At 38.7% G+C, this 19233-nt stretch overlaps 1 protein-coding gene across 6 annotated transcripts in view; it reads left to right on the forward strand.

The window, feature by feature from the left end:
* GOLGA4 (golgin A4) overlaps positions 1–19233 on the forward strand; it is a 105539-nt gene that overhangs the window by 16260 nt on the left and 70046 nt on the right. For 4 of the 6 annotated variants that reach the window (XM_060022164.1, XM_060022165.1, XM_060022163.2 and 1 more), the window contains exons 3-4: positions 9712–9810; positions 13797–13862. The exons of 1 other annotated variant lie outside the window; for it this stretch is intronic. In XM_060022164.1, coding sequence (XP_059878147.1) covers positions 9712–9810; positions 13797–13862 — 165 coding nt within the window. The remainder of the gene's footprint in view (positions 1–9711; positions 9811–13796; positions 13863–19233) is intronic. One more of the 6 variants, XM_060022166.1, reaches the window with a different exon arrangement.

The raw sequence follows: 19233 nt of genomic DNA on the forward strand, positions 1-19233 counted from the left end.
GAGTGGGGAGGCAGCTCTCTTGTATCTTTTTCTTTTATAAGGACAGTAATCCCATCATGAGGGCCCTGCCCTCATTACCTCATTTAACTCTAATTACCTCCCAAAGGCTCTGCCTCCAAATACCATCACTAAATATCCTTGGGGGTTAGGGCTTCAGTATATGAATTTTGGGGGACATATGCAGTCCATAGCACTCCTACCTTGTTCTTCTTGAATGTCTTAGTAATTCTTGTACCTTTCCATATAATTCCACATAAATTTTACAATCAGATTTTCAAGTCTTACAAAACAAACTCAAAACAAAATAAAATATAGCACTGACAACAAAGAAACCTGTAGAGATTTTTATTGGGATTGCATTGACTCTATAGATTAGTTAGGGAAAAGTCTCAATATTATGAGTCAAATTTTATAATCTTTTCAATATTAAAAGTAGTACTGGACTGAGCATTTTACATAATGCATAAGTTACAGTGCTGTTATTCTTTTTTTTTTTAAGTATTAAAAAACATGTATTCTTGAACAGTGATTTGGATGGAAAGTAGTATTCTGAGAAACTTTTTTTTTTTTTTTAGGATAATGAAGCTATTTTAGTATTATTTAAAATAAGAACAACCTTTAAACTGTATGAAGTGGGCAATAGGGGAGAAGCACGCCTTCCTGAGAAGGGTCCTCTGAGAAGGGTCTTCTCAGGGGCAAAGGCAGCAAGGGTGGGTGGGCAGGAGGGAGTGCAGGCCTGGATGTCAGCGGTGCTTCCTCAGGGCGGGCTCTGCAGGTAGGAGAGGTGGCTCTGGGGCTTGGCAGCTCCTGGCTGGAGTGGAGGGAGCTGGCCTGGCGGTCCGTGCCAGTGACTCAGGCAGGGGTAGGGCAGGGGTCAGCTGGGTAAAAGAAATGTGGGTTTGAATGTCAGGAGGAGGTGGCCTTGGCTCTCAGGACTCAAGGGGGACGTCAGGCTGCAGGAGGCCCAGGCCTGGGAGTGCTGATCCGCCCCCATCTCTCCAGCGAGGCTCTGTGACTGTGCCCTGGGCGGGTGGGGGGTGGGGGGGCCTCACAGCAGGGTGGGCGGCAGACAGGGAAGGCTCAGACAGGGCTGCTGGTCAGGCCGGGGCTCAGTGTCCTCTTCTCGGAGGCGCTTGCACCCGGAGCAGATGCTTCTTCTCAGAGGCCCCGGCCTGGGCACAAAGACAGGGACCACTCCATTCCTCATCACTGGCCGGAAGGCCGACAGCCTGGGCTCGGGGCTCTCAGACCTGAGAGGCCCGTCGAGCCGCCTTTGTCCTTCCTCGCATCGGCTGAGGGCCCTCAGCGCAGTCTCCTTGGCACAGGGGTCCAGGGATTCCTGGCTGGACGGACAGGTGGACAAGCTGCTTAGGCTTTCAGCGGGGGCGGTACGGATGTCCACCAGGCTCTGCATGTGGCAGGAGAGGTGGGCGTTCCACTGGGACCTCATCGTGAAACCGTTGCCATGGCCGGAAAACCCCAGCCCCGAGGAGGTGCGGAGGGGCGGCCCGCTGGGAAGGGGCCTCCAGCCCTGGGGCACCGAGGACCCACGGACCGGGTCGTACTTCCAGCTGCGCAGGGCGGCGGGGAGCGGCCGCCTGCTGCGGAACCAGAGCTCGTGATCCTAGCGGCGGCGGCAGTAGCACAGGATTGGGCGCCTGTCCCGTCCCATCGGGAGGCAAGTGCCGCGGGCAGGCCCGGTCCATGGGGACCATGGGGACCAGCGCTTCTGGGCGTGGGCTGGCTGCACGGCCTTGGCCGTGCCCAGGTACATGCTCAGGTAGCTGCCCATGCTCGCGGGTCAGCGGGGTCGGACCTTCGACGGGCTTTGGCTTCTGGGCGGCCCCGAAGTCTGTAGACGCGAAGCTTACGGCGCTGAGGCGACCGTTGGCATCGGGATGTGGGACAGTTCGTGGGGTGTCGGAACCTCTGGGCACTAGGTCCTGCGCGCGCCAGACCGGGGCCTCAAGGACTCACTCGGGGCCTCGCGGACCCACCTGGGGCCTCGCGGACCCGGGGCCTCGCGGGGTGCCCCTGTGTTCTGAGCACAGGGGATCCTTCAGCTCCCACTGCTGGCCCAGGCGCTTGGCTCTGGGTGGCTGGGGAGCCCTCCACTTTTTGCCCTTGACATTTAAAGGGAGAAAATATAATAATTTGTACCAGGTCCTGAAAATTGACTGAAGGGCACTCTCTTTCATTACTGTAAAAATGAACAAAATGCACTTGAATGCTCCTTTAAGGAAAAAGAGCGAATTTACTTGTATTTCTATAGAGGCTGTGTGCTTCTTCTAGAATGGTTGCTAATGTCACTTTTTGTAATTTTATTCTTTTTTTTTTAACATCTTTATTGGGGTATAATTGCTTTACAATGGTGTGTTAGTTTCTGCTTTATAACAAAGTGAATCAGTTATACATATACATATGTTCCCATATCTCCTCCCTCTTGCGTCTCCCTCCCTCCCACCCTCCCTATCCCACCCCTCCAGGCGGTCACAAAGCACCGAGCCGATACCCCTGTGCCATGCGGCTGCTTCCCACTAGCTATCTACTTTACGTTTGTTAGTGTATATATGTCCATGCCTCTCTCTCGCCCTATCACAGCTCACCCTTCCCCCTCCCCATATCGTCAAGTCCGTTCTCCAGTAGGTCTGTGTCTTTATTCCTGTCTTACTCCTAGGTTCTTCATGACAGTTTTTTTTTCTTAAATTCCATATATATGTGTTAGCATACGGTATTTGTCTTTCTCTTTCTGACTTACTTCACTCTGTATGACAGACTCTAGGTCTATCTACCTCATTACAAATAGCTCAATTTCATTTCTTTTTATGGCTGAGTAATATTCCATTGTATATATGTGCCACATCTTCTCTATCCATTCATCCGATGATGGGCACTTAGGTTGTTTCCATCTCCGGGCTATTGTAAATAGAGCTGCAATGAATATTTTGGTACATGACTCCTTTTGAATTTTGGTTTTCTCAGGGTATATGCCCAGTAGTGGGATTGCTGGGTCATATGGTAGTTCTATTTGTAGTTTTTTAAGGAACCTCCATTCTGTTCTCCATAGTGGCTGAACCAATTCACATTCCCACCAGCAGTGCAAGAGTCCCTTTTCTCCACACCCTCTCCAGCATTTATTGTTTCTAGATTTTTTGATGATGGCCATTCTGAGTGGTGTGAGATGATATCTCATTGTAGTTTTGATTTGCATTTCTCTAATGATTAATGATGTTGAGCATTCTTTCATGTGTTTGTTGGCAGTCTGTATATCTTCTTTGGAGAAATGTCTATTTAGGTCTTCTGCCCATTTTGGATTGGGTTGTTTGTTTTTTTGTTATTGAGCTGCATGAGCTGCTTGTAAATTTTGGAAATTAATCCTTTGTCAGTTGCTTCATTTGCAAATATTTTCTCCCATTCTGAGGGTTGTCTTTTGGTCTTCAATGCTGTTATTCTTTAGGATAGATTTCTAAGAGTGGGATTGCTGGGTCGTAGGGTGTATGCAAATTAAAAAATTTGAAAGATTTTTCCAAACTGCCTTGATGTTATTTTAAAACATAATTTTAAAAAACCTTTATTTAATAGATGTTGATGGCAAAATAAACTTAAAAACTTCATAGTTTTTGCATTCAAAGTTAATGGCATATATACTGTGTCCTTGGTTTATGTATTTAAATGATCTGACAAAGTACTTAAGAGTATAAAGTATATGCATACTTTCTTTGAGATCTTATTTTCTTATGCATTATTTGCAGTATTGCAATTCTTTAACTTTATGATTTCAAGTTTAATGTTGTGGAACTTAGTTTATATGTGTAACCAGTTGGAATGAAAGCTGCAGTACTGAGTAGTGAAAACACTTTTTGCAGTCAGTGTTAATGGCATCATTCCTACACTTACTATATTGGTTAATATTATGGTATATTGGTTTACATATAATATAGTAGAAACCTTGAAAACAACTTGTTGATTGCTACTATTGCTTTTTAAAAAGGATTTATCTAGGATGCTTTAAAACATTAAAATTGAATATATCTTTACAAAATAATCCTTTCTGAAAGGGGTGGTTTGAGCATTCTTTTACAGCAGGCTAAGTAAGCTAACGGTTAGTTTTTATTTCTTCCCAAATTTCAATACTAAAGGTCCTGTGCTTATAGGTATAGTTTAAGGAATGGTTTCTGATTGAAAGCCAAAGCAGTATCATCACTTCGTCTCCTTGCTTTTTTTTTTTAATTAATTAATTAATTTATGGCTGTGCTGGGTCTTCGTTTCTGTGTGAGGGCTTTCCCCAGCAGCGGCAAGCGGGGGCCTCTCACTATCGCGGCCTCTCTTGCTGCGGAGCACAGGCTCCAGACGTGCAGGCTCAGTAGTTGTGGCTCATGGGCTCAGTTGCTCCGCGGCACATGGGACCCTCCCAGACCAGGGCTCGAACTGTGTCCCCTGCATTGGCAGGCAGATTCTCAACCACTGCGCCACCAGGGAAGCCCCGTCTCCTTGCTTTTTAAGCATTTTCTAACAACTCTAAAAGATGTTTTTGACCACAAAGTGAAATGTAAACTTTAGTTCAACTTATTTTACAATAAATAAAGGACTTTGAAATTTCATGATTAACTTATAAAGGACATTACATAAAATTATCTTGTTACAGAGAATGGACCTGAGGACATGAGGAGGGGGAAGGGTAAGCTGGGACAAAGTGAGAGTGGCATGGACTTATATACACTACCAAATGTAAAATAGATAGCTAGTGGGAAGCAGCCGCATAGCACAGGGAGATCAGCTCAGTGCTTTGTGTGCACCACCAAGAGGGGTAGGATAGGGATGGTGGGAGGGAGATGCAAGAGGGAGGAGATATGGGGATATATGTATATGTATAGCTGATTCACCTAGTTATACAGCAGAAACTGACACACCATTGTAAAGCAATTATACTCCAATAAAGATGTTAAAAAAAAAATTTAAAGCTTGATGGATAAAGTCTAAGACAGATCCATCTTGTACCATAATCCACCTTAAGGTAAATGGTAAATACAGATGTATCATCTTAACCTAATGTAAAAATCCAGATTTACAAAACAAGTCAATGAAAATATAATTTCTTTTTCCTGTTGCAAAAAGAAAAAAATTGTTAGTCACCATGCCGTACCCCCCCCACCCCCAGCCCCAGGTTTTTCATCTTGTTAAACCTCTAAGATGGAAGATACTCTGTCAGTGATGGGATCCTCACTTTTAGTTTTAAGTTTATTTTTAGCAAAATGTGGAAGTTTAATTCAAATTATAAATATTTGTCCCATCTCTCCAGTAGGTACAGTAAAGTCTATGTAATCTAGAATGCTTGGGAAGTAGAATGGTTTCATTAAGTTGATATTTCCATCAATTAAATGTTTTACCTTTTTTCAGCTATTGCTGAAAATCCTAATGTCTATTTTCCCATATTAGTAAATATTATATGTAAATCTAAATAAGTCTGTCTTTGATTGCAGTGTCTCAGGCTTCCTTATAGGGCTGTAAAAAATCATCTATATGATTGTAGACGTTAAAGGCAAAGGAGAGTAGGGTGATGTGCACTGACCCTGAGGTCTGCGGCTCTGTGGCGCTGTTTCATCCTGCACAGATGGCTGATCTGTCCAGTTGACCTGGTACTCTTTCCTGGGGATCCTAGGCACAGCCTCAATACCCTCATCAATCTCTTCATTTTTTATAGTTCTGTTGATATTTTCTGTTCCTCCCTGCATCAGTTTTGGTAATATGTGTCTGTCTAGGAATTTGTCTGTGTCATCCATGTTGTCCAGTTTGTTGGCATACAGTTGTTTGTAGCATTTCCTTATAATCCTTTTTATTTCTGTAAATGCAGTAGTAATTTTTCCTCTTTTATTCCTGATATTAGTAATATAATATGAATCTTCTTTCTTTTTATTTTACTCTGTCAAACAAAATATGAACCAGTGTTTGATTCCACTTTCTTGATGAGTGTAGTGAGCATTCTCAGGATTGGAGTGGCATGCTGATCTTTGATGACTTATTTTTCTCAAGTCCCAGATGCCCTGGGACTTAGCAGAAATTACTTGAATCTGTTTTGTTACTTTCCTGGTTTTCTGGCCTGATATCTGTTTTTTGCCATCTTTATATAGCCTTGGTCTTTTCAGTGCTCATCAGTCCTTTTTTGCTGTCTTTTTTGTTTAATGGCTTTGTATGTCTTTAACTTTATGTATAGTGGAAATATCCATATAGACAAAATAGGGCCTTAATTCATGACCTTCGATTTGGTCAAAATGATTTAACCACAGTCTGTACTGCATATTTTCTCACCTGCTGCTACTATAGGCAGTTTTTTTCTTGTATCTTCTACTGAGTATATTGTGTACTTCTTAAGGTATACATTATTGCAAATAATAAGGAAGTGAATTTGACTCAAAAAAGTAGGTGTTGCTACTAATAGCTATATATAACAGTGTCTGTGAAGATAGAAACAGGACCTCTTCTCTTCAAGGCAGAGATACTAAAAGATACTAAACTTTTTAGGGTCCCTCTCCTAATAGGAGGTACATTAGTACATAGGAGACATATTAATTCATTACATACAGTGGATGCTAGGTAGCAGATGCCTTTCTGCTGGCTTTAGACTTAATTTTCTCTTTGAACTCTGGTTGAGAAGGACTGGGAGGGTTCTGTGCTGCCAGAGTTTGATTGAGTGCTGCAAGCCAGAGGCTAAAGTGGGGCTCATGGCACTGGTGAAAGGAGGTTGAAAAAAGCGTTTCCCAGCTGATGCATAGAGCTCTCTGTGGCCCATTGTGAGAAGCTGCTGTCTCTAGGGAGGCTTCATGACCAACAACTGAACCAAACCTCGCATCAGCTTAGTGACTGAATCTGTGATAACCTCTGTGTTGTGATAGGGCAGGAAACCCAAACTGGGGCCCAGGGAATCAGATTGACTGGATAAGGAGGGATGAGCACAGGAGGAAGGAGAAGGAAAATACCTTCCTCAAAATAAGCCTGTAAATGAAAATGCTAAAATAAATGCTAAGAAGACAGGCAGTAAAAATAGGAATTGGGATATCAATTTATTCCAGGTGAAATTAGAATAATTAAAAGGGCAGTCTGGATAAGACTTTGAAACAAGTATTTTCAGTAGGATAAATGAAGTAATAGTTTTCTTAAAAAGAACAGAGAATTGTGGGGAAAAAAGAGGCCAAAAAATAGACTAGGTAGATATGAAAAAGAACCTATTAGAAATCCTGGAAATAAAAAAAAATGATATAAGAATGTAAATCAGAATAAAACTCAGACTGGTCCCAGTTCAAGGGAAAATTAGGGAGTTTGAAAAGAACACTGAGTAATCCCACCAAAAACACAGAGATAGAGATAGATAATTATCTAAGAGTAAGAGACATGGAGGATAGATTGAAAGCTTTCAACACATATCTGATCGGAGTTTTAGGTAGTCGTCATGAATGTTGAGATACATAAAACTTTAGTCAGTGTTAGTTCAACTGATGGGACCACACAGAAGAGGCGAATTAAATTCTTAGCAGATTTGAATTAGAATTTCAACAGTTTGAAAGAGTTGAGACAGACTTATTGAGGATATTTGAGAACTGAATCTTGGGAGACTTTGATAGGCATAAGAAGCAAATGACAAGGACCACAAGTGGGGAGGAAGCCTCCTTAGGCTTTGAAATAGCTGTCAACGGAAACTAATTTGGACATACTTTGCTTTTTTACTTGGGCTATGGCATGGAATGTAAATCGTTGTTTGGTAGCACTTTCTTTTGAAATGTTTGGTCAGCATGTGTTTCTGTACTGGTTTCTATACAGCTTTTGTGTTTTTCTCTTAAAATTCCAAATCTACTTTTTTTTAAAAAAATAGATTTATTTATTTAATTTATTTTTATTTTTGGCTGTGTTGGGTCTTCGTTGCTGCGCGCAGGCTTTCTCTAGTTGCGGTGAGTGGGGGCTACTCTTCGTTGCAGTGTGCGGGCTCCTCATTGTGGTGGTTTCTCTTGTTGTGGAGCATGGGCTCTAGGCATGCGGGCTTCAGTAACGTGGCGCTTGGGCTCAGTAGTTTTGACTCGCAAGCTCTAGAGCGCAGGCTCAGTAATTGTGGCACACAGGCTTAGTTGCTCCGTGGCACGTAGGATCTTCCTGGACCAGGGCTCGAACCCGTGTCCCCTGCATTGACAGGCAGATTCTTAACCACTGCGCCATGAGGGAAGCCCCAAATCTACTTTTAACTGTGAAATTTTAAATTATTTTCTTATGTGATATGAAGAGTGACTTCATTTCAAAAATTAACTTTGGAAGCCTAAGAAGAGTGAATTTGTATAGCATTTAACTTAAGATAACATCCACTCAAAAGATGACCTTTCTGAGTTTCTGGGAGAGTAAGATTTTCAGCAGGAGTGGAAACTATATGATACCCTAGAGCCAAACAGGCATCTAGTGTATTTTAGTATACTACTGCACTAAATTTTAGGGTTTAGTGTAAGATCAATTCTTGAATCCTACCCAAAGAGTACCAGTTATTAACATAACCAAAAAAGACTTTAAAAAAAAATTTGTCTCATCTGTAAGGTGACCTCTAATGTAGGACCAGATGAAGAGTTAGTGACGGCTCTAGTCATCCATAACTCTAGAGCACTGAGATGAAAAGTGTAAGTTTTTAAACTTTTGCAGACATTTATTTTATGACATAATTCTTCATTATATATTATATAATAACATACATTAACTGCTAAGTTAATGTTTCAAAACTTTTGTTTTTTAAAGTTTTTATTTTGAAATAATCAGATTCATGGGAGGTTAAAAAATTTCTTTTTAGGGAGGCTCTGTGTACCCCTTATCCGGTTTCTCCCAAAGGTAACATCTTATATAACTGTAGTACCCTATCAAAACAAGGAAATTGACATTGGTAACCTCTGTGACATCCACAGAGCTTATTCAAATTTCACCTGTTTTATGTGTGTGTGTGTGTGTGTGTGTGTGTGTGTAGTTTTATGCAGTTTTATTACATATGTATGTTTGTGTAACCCCCACCATGAAAAAGTTCATTTTAATTATAATTTCTTATACATCTAATTCATGATAGCTAGTATTTTGGTGTATAGTATACAGTTTCTGAAAGAAAATTGAAGCTCAGAAGAGAATATATATCAAAAGACCTAGTATAATAGAATTTATCCTTAAAACTTATTATAAATTTGTTTCAAAAGTTTCTTCTGTGTGTATTGGAGAAAACTGTATTTGTATATAAGTAGAAATAAATGATTATTTAAAGTTTTATGTGTTTATACTCCCCATAAATTTCCATGCTGTCTTTTTGAATATATAAAAATGAGTGGCTCAATATTTGTTATACTAAGGCTTTGTGTTCTTTACCATGTATTGTTCTTACTGGTATAGGCTCTCATACTGAATTGCCAGATGTGCTGTGTGCTGTGGTGCCTGTTGCATATATCATTTGTATGCCAATAAGCAAGTTGTTTAAAGTTGAGTTTTGAGATCCAAAACAGCTCACCTCATCTCCCTTCCTGACCTTTCCCAGCAACTTACTATTTCTATGGGTGGAGTGATGGGTGGCAGCAGTGGTGGTAGCACAAGGCCATTATAGCGTTGTGTGTGCTGTGCGGTGAGAACACTTTGCAACATTCCCTTATGATTTGTCTTTCATCCTTTGTTTTATTTTTATACCTCTGCTCATTACACTGAATGAGACAGCTCCTAGCCGGGATGATAGCAGAGCCTGCTTTTCTCTCTGAGTATACTATCTTTGCTTTGGATTCCTCCAAGCAGCCTAAAACCCAGACTGACTGTGTGGTGAGTCCTTCCACCGCTTTCTGCATTCCCTTTGTGGGGAAGCAAAGTAATTTGGTAATTCTAGAAGCACATCTCACGTTGCTTGTCACTTACCATCTCTCAAAGCATCTTCAGTGCCCTGTTGCTAACCTCCCTCTAAAAAAATCAGAGAGTAAATTGCTGAATTCTGATGGCTGGTGTGTTTTTTGCTAGCTTTTTAACAGCAACAAAATAACACTGTTTTCCTTAATGTAGTGAAGAATACTTTCACTTGGTCTAAACGCTTAAGTTTTCTCCCTAGGGAATGTTTGCTCATTAACTAAAAGAGGTATGCATTGCTAGGAATCTCTGTTGGTAGGAGGCCAAGAATATTTTGAGACTTGACTCACATTTTTAGGAAAGAAAAATGCATTTTATGTAAATCCATAATTAAACAACATTGAGTAGGCAGGTGGAGTCTACTGAACAAGTAATTGCATCTTATTTGGGGAGAGTACCAGTTTTCTGTGTATTAAACATTTGAAAGGAAATAGTTACCTGTTTGTTTTTCAACTGAGTGAATTCATACAATTTTGAATCTTGTATATATAGATAATTTCACTTGGGGAAAGTAGACTTACTTCATAAAGTATCTGAGTTCTTAATTTAGCAAATTAAAACTTAGGGATGTTTGATTGCCTAGTAAGGATGCTTTTGTTGTTAGAATGGACACCGACTGAAATGGGATTGGGGTTTTTTTAAACAGTGAGAATTGGTTTAATTTATTAAGTGGCTAGTAATGAAGTTAGAACACTTCTGTATTTATCCATGCAGCCAGTAAAGACTTGGTCTGCATATGGCCAGTATCAGTCTTATATTACATTCTAAACTTGGTTTTAGAAAAGGAAGCAGCTCAGAGTTCTCATAATGCCTTAGCTTGGCTCTCAGGTATAGTGGTCTCTAACACCTCACTGTTTTCAATACTGGTTTGAGAGGGAGACAGGAGTCCCAGTTAGAGATAACTTACCAACTTATTTTAAAAACATAAAAGGATATTACACTTCATGTAGTAGTAATAGAGCCTTAAAAAACCACAACAAAAAAGAGCTTCTCTCAGGCTCACTTCCGTTAGAACATAAAATGATTTATATTGAGTGCCTATCCTACTGTGACAAATGCTAATAATTTTAGAATGGAGGCTTTAGAACTATTTAAAATAATTTAAGTAGGCTGAAAGTCTGCATTAATCTTATTTAAATTTTGTTTTGTTCAGATAAAAACTTATTTCTCCTCACATAAAACCATAGCGTAACCTATAGTAGAATAAAAATTTAGTGAGCGTCTAATTCATTATTTTATTTCACCAATTGCTGACTTTTCCTTAATTCAGTTTTTGGAAAAATGCCTCTCTTTACCCCAAATTGTAAAAGTTGCTGTATCCTTAGTGCTCGGTAGTCAAAAGTAGTTGTTGAAAGACTGAACAAAACGTAATTGAAGGGAATTCCCTGGCGGTCCAGTGGTTAGGACTCAGCGCTTTCACTGCTGTGGGCACGGGGTTCGGTCCCTGGTCGGGGAACTAAGATCACGTGAGCCACGCAGTGTGGCCTAAAATTAAAAACAAACAAACAAAAAACAAAAAAACAAAACACACATACACAAAACACCATAATTGAAGACAAATCTGGCAGGGAACCTGTGTGTGCTTTTAAGTTAAATGCACTTTAGAAACGTTTTCCTGTTATCTAAGAATTGCCTCCAGGGGAAAGTGTTGGTGACTGAGTAGTGACATGTGTTGAGCTAGTTCTTTAGGCTTCTTTCTTGGGGGAGACCTTCAGAAGTCTCCTTACACTGAAGGAAGTAACTGTATAAAGATTTAACAAGCAATTACTGAGCCTCTACTACAGTCAGGCAAAATGTAGGGTTCCTGCCCTCCGAGCGTTTATAGTTTAGTATGGAGACAAAGATGTCAGAATACACTTAACAATGCGAAGGAATTAAGTCTTCATAGAAGAAAATACAGGCATAGGAAATGTGTTAGCCCCTCTGGCCAGCCATATGAAGCTTCACAAAATAAGGGGCATTTGAAAGTTGAAAGACAAATAAGAATTGCTGGGCGGAAATGGAGAAGGCATTACAGGTAGTGATAAAATCTATAATTTTGTTTCTAGAGATTCTTAACTTAGATTTACATGGTAACAGAGGCCAATACTTTCCTTAGCTGTCTTGCATTTATTTAGGTATATAGTATAACAAGTAAATTGAAATATAGATGCAGAGATGAAAAGTTTTAAGATGTTATGCTGTTTGTTTGGTAGGGTGATATTTCAGACAATTGTAGAATAGCTTTTTTTGTATGGACCACAATCATGTGTCAAGTAATTTACTTAAAATAGAATATGGACTTTCTTGCCACTCTTCTTCCTAACCTAAATATTTTATGGAGCCCTTTCATTTGCTTTCTCCATAATTTAACAGTAACTTACTTTTCGGTATACTGCGTGGCAGAGAGACTTGCTGATTTCTCTGAAGTATGTTTTTTTATTTTATAGTGTGTAGTGTAGGATATTTTTAGGGCTGGAAAGCATTAATTATGATGCTACACAAATAATATGCCATGTATACGACTTCTAATTCTTTGAAATGGCAGAGAACAGGAAGATAAAAGTTAATTCCTATGTTTCCCCAACCGTTCTCCCCTATTTAACTTTAAGGAAGTGTCTTGGACTGATAAAATTTGATAACTCTTTATGTCAGAGGGAGAAGGTATTTAAACTTTTATGAGGAAAAAATTCAAATGTATTGCAAGAGTGAAAATAGTAATGAGTCACATAAGATTTCTTCCCCTTCCCCAGTATCCATTATCCAGTGTCAACAATTAATAAGTCATGGCCATCTTATTACCATCCCCCCATACCTCCCTAACCACACCACTCCCACCCTCCCCACACATGCAGATACCCTCTGCCCATTCCTGTGGGATTATTTGAAGCAAATTTCAGATATCTAAGTATTTTGGTATATATTTCTAAAAGATAAAGACTAAAAATATATAACCACAATACATTTATCACACCTAAAATTATTTCTTAGTATCAAATACCTAATGAGAGTTCAAAAATTTGAGAACACTTTTGCAAAGCTGAGTGCCTTCTCCACTTGTATTTAAGAATAAGAAGAGTCATACATTTGACCCTTTCTTGGTTAGCCCTAGAGTTGCAGGGGAAATGTACTTTCAAGTTACTGAAACATAGTGGCTAGTATTTCGTTGAATGCTTTTGTTTAAAACATGGAAGTTATTTTATCATGAGCTGCTTCTATAGCTTTAATTTTAGTTAGACACTTAGTATATTATGAATGCAATGTAGAATTTTGAATCTCGAAGAATATCATCCATTATGGAACTCATGCCGGTATGATATAGTCAGTAGAATGTTGTGTAACTTGGAGCATTTGTCATACCAACAAAAGAAAACAAAAAGCTTTCATATGTAGAAGAAATTATTTTTAATTATAAGTTTTTCTGAAAATTGTCATAACAATTTCATTTAGACTGCTGGCTTCAAATGAATGAGGCATTTCCATTTCTTGTTGCCAAGATATTTTTCAGAGCTTAGCCCAAATAACTTTAAATATTATTTTACTGTAAGGAACAATTGACGTTACTTTTTCTGGATAGTTTTCTACTTGAATGAGTTTTGCTAATTGAATCCCTGATGTTAACTTCATATTGAGGTTAAAGCTGGGGAGATTGTAATGGGGAGAGATATGTGATTAGCTTGAAATAAATTTGGCTGCATACTAATCTTTGCTATTTGGTTACAGATATTATAGCAAAATGAATTTTCTAAAATACTTACCATACTAGTTTTGCCTTGCATGAAAAATTCTAATAAGTGAACAATTACTAATTTTGTTTAACAGATAAATGTATCTAATAGGTTTTGGTACTTGGCCTTTCTTTGTTCTTAACAGTTTTAAAATTTTAGTTTTCTGATCCTTTCTTTACAATGTTTCTTTCTTTTTCTTAGAATGCATCTATCCAAGCTATGAAATCTCCCGACAGTGTTAATGGAAGTGAACCCACAACTCCTCAGGTCCGTTATTAATGTTATTTAAAAGAAATAGCAAGTCATTTCAAGATGTCAGTCAATCAGTATTATTAGCATTTGACTTCACATTGAAACAGTGATGTCTGAACATTGATACAATGTCTATGGTAAATCCAGGTTTGTTGATGGTTTCTTGGAAAAAGTTTAAAATGAAAGCAATACATGTATATATATACCAGTCATGTAAGATTCCATTATTACTCATTTAAAAAACTAATGGCACTGAAGAGAAAACTTCGGGAAAAAAGACTGATTTTATAGTAAAAGATTATGGAGTAAGTAATTTTGAAAGACATGTTGAGTTACATATTCTAGAAGGGAGATGTGAAGAAAATGGGATTTCTTTTAAAGTTTGTTCTAATGCAGAATATCTTACTACTAGAGAATTTAGTTTATCTTTGATTTTAAAAAGTTATTTTGAGAGTGGGGCTCATGTAACTTTCTTTTGACTCCTTCCAAAAAAGAAAGAAATTCATTAAAAAAAATCTTAATGATAGCAGGTGTCTGAGATGAACATTTCTTTTCTTTGGCTTTAGTGATGATTATTATCATTAACCTGGCTGTTCTCAACAGTTGCTGTGTAGAGCAATAACATTTCTGATTCTGTGAACCTGGAGCAGGAACATGGGCAATTTCTGAACTAAATCATGTAGATTAAACATTCTAAAGTATTGTCTAACTTTCCAAACTCCATGAAAAGGTTACCTGTGAGCTGAGAGTCTCATTCTTTTCAGGGAGGCTGGTCAGGCTCTGGGCATAGTCCACGTCCCTGGCCTTTGAGCAGCATCCCCTAAGTCCTCTACAGATATATCATTTTCTATTAGTGCCTTGAGGTAGGGGTAAAATATTGGGAGGCACCAATTTAAATGGTACTGGACAGATCCAGTGATCTTGAAGGAATATTAATTAGAATTAATTAGATAACCAGCTTTATGATCAAATTCAGGAGAGATTTAAGTTTAATTAAGGTGAAGAATGAACATGGGTGATATTCAGGAAGTTAATTGTGTTTATTGAGTTTACTGTGTGTCAGGCATTGTTAAGCATTTTATGTATATGATCTCATTTAATTCTCATAACAAGGAGACACCTTCACTCAGGGACTGTTTTTTACTTTTATACAAATTTCTGACAAGTTGGTTGTTGGTTGTTGTTAGCAAATTAGGAACGGGGGGTATCCCCAAAGTGGGTAGAATGCTTACTGTGGTTGGGCAGCAGGAAATCAGAGTTGACACCAAGGTAGAAGAGATGGTGAAAAGCAAGCCCAAGAGTTTATAAAGTGTAGCTGCCTGTGACCCCCTTACTACTGGGTAGAACATCCTCTGTAAACCAATAGAGTTTGGCACACAATGTAATGATTGTGGTGGGGATGTCATTAAAAAGGGTTACTCACTGTCTTTATTTAAGAAGGCAGAAAAGTGCAGTATACCTATCTCAGAAAAATTTCTGTTAAATAGTTAACTCTTAAATTGTTTAATGCAGCACATAAAATTCAGCTAATCAAAATGATTATTCATTCATTTCCAAAGGAATGCAGGTAGTTGACATTTTACCTCAAACAGACTTACAAAACTCAGATATTTGAAAATAGTGTATACCACCATGTAATAGAGAAAAATATATTTTGCAAAACAGGTATGTATGAGCATTCATCCTTATCTGAGAAGCTGTGAAATAGTTTGATTGGATCATAGTTTTAGTGTTTTAGCAGTTTAGGATGAATCTAGGATCTAGTATTACCCTCTTATTGTATAGATGCTCTATCAGGCATGAAACTTTAAATTATTTGCCCAAAGACCAGTGGCTAGTTATTGATAGTGGGATTATCATAGATAGACAAAAACATTAGTCTACCCCACTATAATTTTTTGCCATGTATTGCCTCATTTAAGTTTATATGCTGTTAAAACAAAATGAGAATAAACTAGTGGTTGCCGGAGCTGAGGAGGGTGGGGAGGATGGCGATATAGGTGAAGGGGATTGAGAGGTACAAACTTCCAGCTATAAACTAAATAAGTTACAGGGATGTAATGTACAGCACAGGGAACATAGTAATATTGTAATAACTTTGGTGTGTAATCTATAAAAATATCGAATTACTATGTTTTATGCCTGAAATGAACATAACATTGTAAGTCAACTATACTTCAGTAAAAACAATAAAAAGTAACAACAGAATTTTGTTAAATTGAATAGAGCAAATCATAGGGATTTAAATGACCATTCTCATATGCTATTATTTTTTTTTAACTATAGGAAAAAGTCTGGTTTTGAAAATCATTTATGATTTTTTTTTAAAAGCAAGTCAACCTCTGTCAATTTTTTAAATGTATTTATTTATTTTAATTTTTGGCTGCTTCGGGTCTTAGTTGTGGCACGCAGACTTCTCTCTAGTTGTGGCGTGTGGGTTTTTTCTCTCTCTCTCTAGTTGTGGCACGTGGGCTCCAGAGCACGTGGGCTCTGTAGTTTGTGGCACATGGACTGTCTCCTTGAGGCACACGAGCTCAGTAGTTGTGGCACGCGAGCTTAGTTGCCCCGCGGCATGTAGGATCTTACTTCCCCGACCAGGGATCAAACCTGCATCTCCTGCATTGGGAGGTGGATTCTTTACCACTGGACCACCAGGGAACTCCCTATGAATTTTTTAAAAAAGAGAAATTATAGTAGTGTAATTAAATTTTGAAATTTCTGTTGCCATTTTTTGAATACTGCTTTTAATTTTATTTTCAACAGTTATGAAAAATTTCAATCATACAGAAAAGTGGAAAGAACTTTATAAAGTGAACATGTATATACCTACCACCTAGATTCTATCATTGATATTTTACTTTTCTTTTCTTTTTTCTTTTTTTTTGGCTGCACTGCACGGCACATGGAACTTCCCTGACCAGGGATTGAACCCATGCCCCCTGCAGTGGAAGCTCAGAGTCTTAACCACTAGGGACCACCAGGGAAGTCCTGTACTTTTTTTTTTTTTAATCACAAATCTGTCCATATATTCATTCCTCTATTCGTCCCTCAATCCATTTTATTTTTCTGATGCCTTTCAGAGTAAGTCGCAGGCCACAGTACTAATGTTTTAGTATGTATATCATTATCTAGCATTCAGTGTTTGTAATTTCTATTTTGAAGTGAATTTTATATAAAATGAAATATACAAACCTCAAATGTACATTGACTGATTTGTACATCGATACATACATTTGACAAATGTATGTGCCAAACCCATGCACAGGTTATAGAAGATTATCAACACACCAGAAAGTTCCCTTATGGTCTTCCCTCTGAGAGGCAACGTGTTGTAATTTTTTTCCACCATACAACACATTAGTTTTGCTTATTTTAGAACTTTATATAAGTGACCTTATAAGTATGTGCTCTTTTATGGAAGACTTCTTTCACTCAGCATTATGTTTGTGAAATTTCATCCATGTTGTGGTTATCAGTAGTTTGTTCCTTTCTATTGCTGTGTAGGATTCGTTTGAATGAATATTCTGCAGTTATTTACCTATTGATGGACACCTGGGCTGTTTCCAGTTTTCTGCTATTACGAATAAAACTATCATGAATGTTATTGTAGAAATCCTGTGGATGTATGTTTCCATTTTTTTCTTCTTGAGTGTTATTGATTATGTATTAATGCTTTTTGATGATTCTAGAATAAGATATACTATATGTAAAAAGTGATACATATCATTTTGATCGAGCATTGAGTATTTAAAGATCTCCCATTAGATCATCATTAGCATATCGCCAGGTTAAGGTTCAGATGAACAAATGTGTAATAACTACCTACTTCGTGGAAAGCACTGAGGCAAGACTACAGAGATAGAGAATATGAATTCTGTTCTAAAAGAGCATAAAGTCTGGGATGAGGGTGTGTGTGGCAGATATAATGATAAGAAAATGTATTTAGTGCTTCCTGCATATGAGGCACTATTTTAAATGCTTTTACTCATTTAATCCTCATAGCAGCCTACTAGAGTAGTGTTGATTTATAGATGAGGAAATTGAAACAAAGAGGTCCTAAAGCTAATAAATGGTAAAACTGGGATTCAAATCATGGAGTTTTGGTCAGAGTCTGAGTCTTAACCCCGGTGCTGTATTGTCTCTGTAGTTGTTCTAAGGCATAAACAATTCAGTTAGTTGTTATATCAGCAAGTAAGTAACTAATGGTGAGTCGGAATGCAGTATGTGCTCCAGTAGTGGTCCTGGTAAAGTGCTTAGGCCATTGAGAAGGGTTGTTTCTGATGGGTGAAATCTGAGGTTTTCTGGAAGAGCAGAAACTTGAGCTCACTTTTGAAGGATGTCTGAGTTTCCATGCGCAGAGAAAGTTTGGGTGATAGTACAGAGGCACACAAGGATGCATTTATTCAGGGAACAGGAAGTTACCTGTTGGAACTCAAGTTTTTGTTACACGAAGGGGTGGTTTTACAGAGAAATGGGTCTTGGGAAGTGGGAACCTTGAGTATCAGCTAAGGATTTTGAACTTTATATTTAGTGGCAGTTCAGTTTAGGAATTGGAATGAAATGATCTGAATTATGTTTTAGAAAGACAATCCTGCTGACCATGTGGCAGGGGCAGATTGGTAGGTAAGAGATTTGAGGCAAGAGAACAGAAGGCTGCTACAGATATCCAGCTGGTAGAGGATAAAAGTCTGACACTGTTGGGGAAATAAAAAGGAGGAATGCAAACAATGTAAAGTGGGGGAGACAGAAAGGAGCTAAAAGTAACTCTGTGTTCATTTATTTTCATTTATACATTTCTCCTTCTCTAACCCCCATCAGCTTTTTAAAAGATGAGTTATAAATCAGTGAATGTCTTTGGTACCAGAAACCTGACAATAGTTGGAGCCAATGGGAGTTTAGTTTTTCACATAGCAGAAGGGCTAGAGACAGTCAGTCATTAAGGACCCTTCTCCGTTTGGCTTCTTGTCCCCCCCCCTTTACCTTCTCATCCTTCCCACTGCCTTTCAGCCTCACAGTTACAAGTTTGGCCTCCAGGAATTGCATCTCCATTGTTGACAGGACAAAAGGCATATATATTCCTTTTTATCAGGAAAATAATATCTCTCCTAGAAGGTTCCATCCATTTTTTTTTTTGGCCACACCACGCAGCTTGTGGGATCTTAGTTCCCCGACCAGGGATTGAACCCGGGCCCCAGCACTGAAAAGCACGGAATCCTAACCCCTGGACCACCAGGGAACTCCCGAAGGTTCCATCCTTTAGATTCCCACTTATAGTTTACATTATTGGCTGAACTTAGGCACAGGGTCCCCTCCTGGCTGAAACAGAGTCTGGGAAAAGCTAACTTAAAAAAATCCTTTAATTGAAATGTAATATCACAATGTAATA

The sequence above is a fragment of the Delphinus delphis genome, chromosome 10 (assembly GCF_949987515.2).
Source record: "Delphinus delphis chromosome 10, mDelDel1.2, whole genome shotgun sequence".
NCBI classification, from domain to species: domain Eukaryota; kingdom Metazoa; phylum Chordata; class Mammalia; order Artiodactyla; family Delphinidae; genus Delphinus; species Delphinus delphis.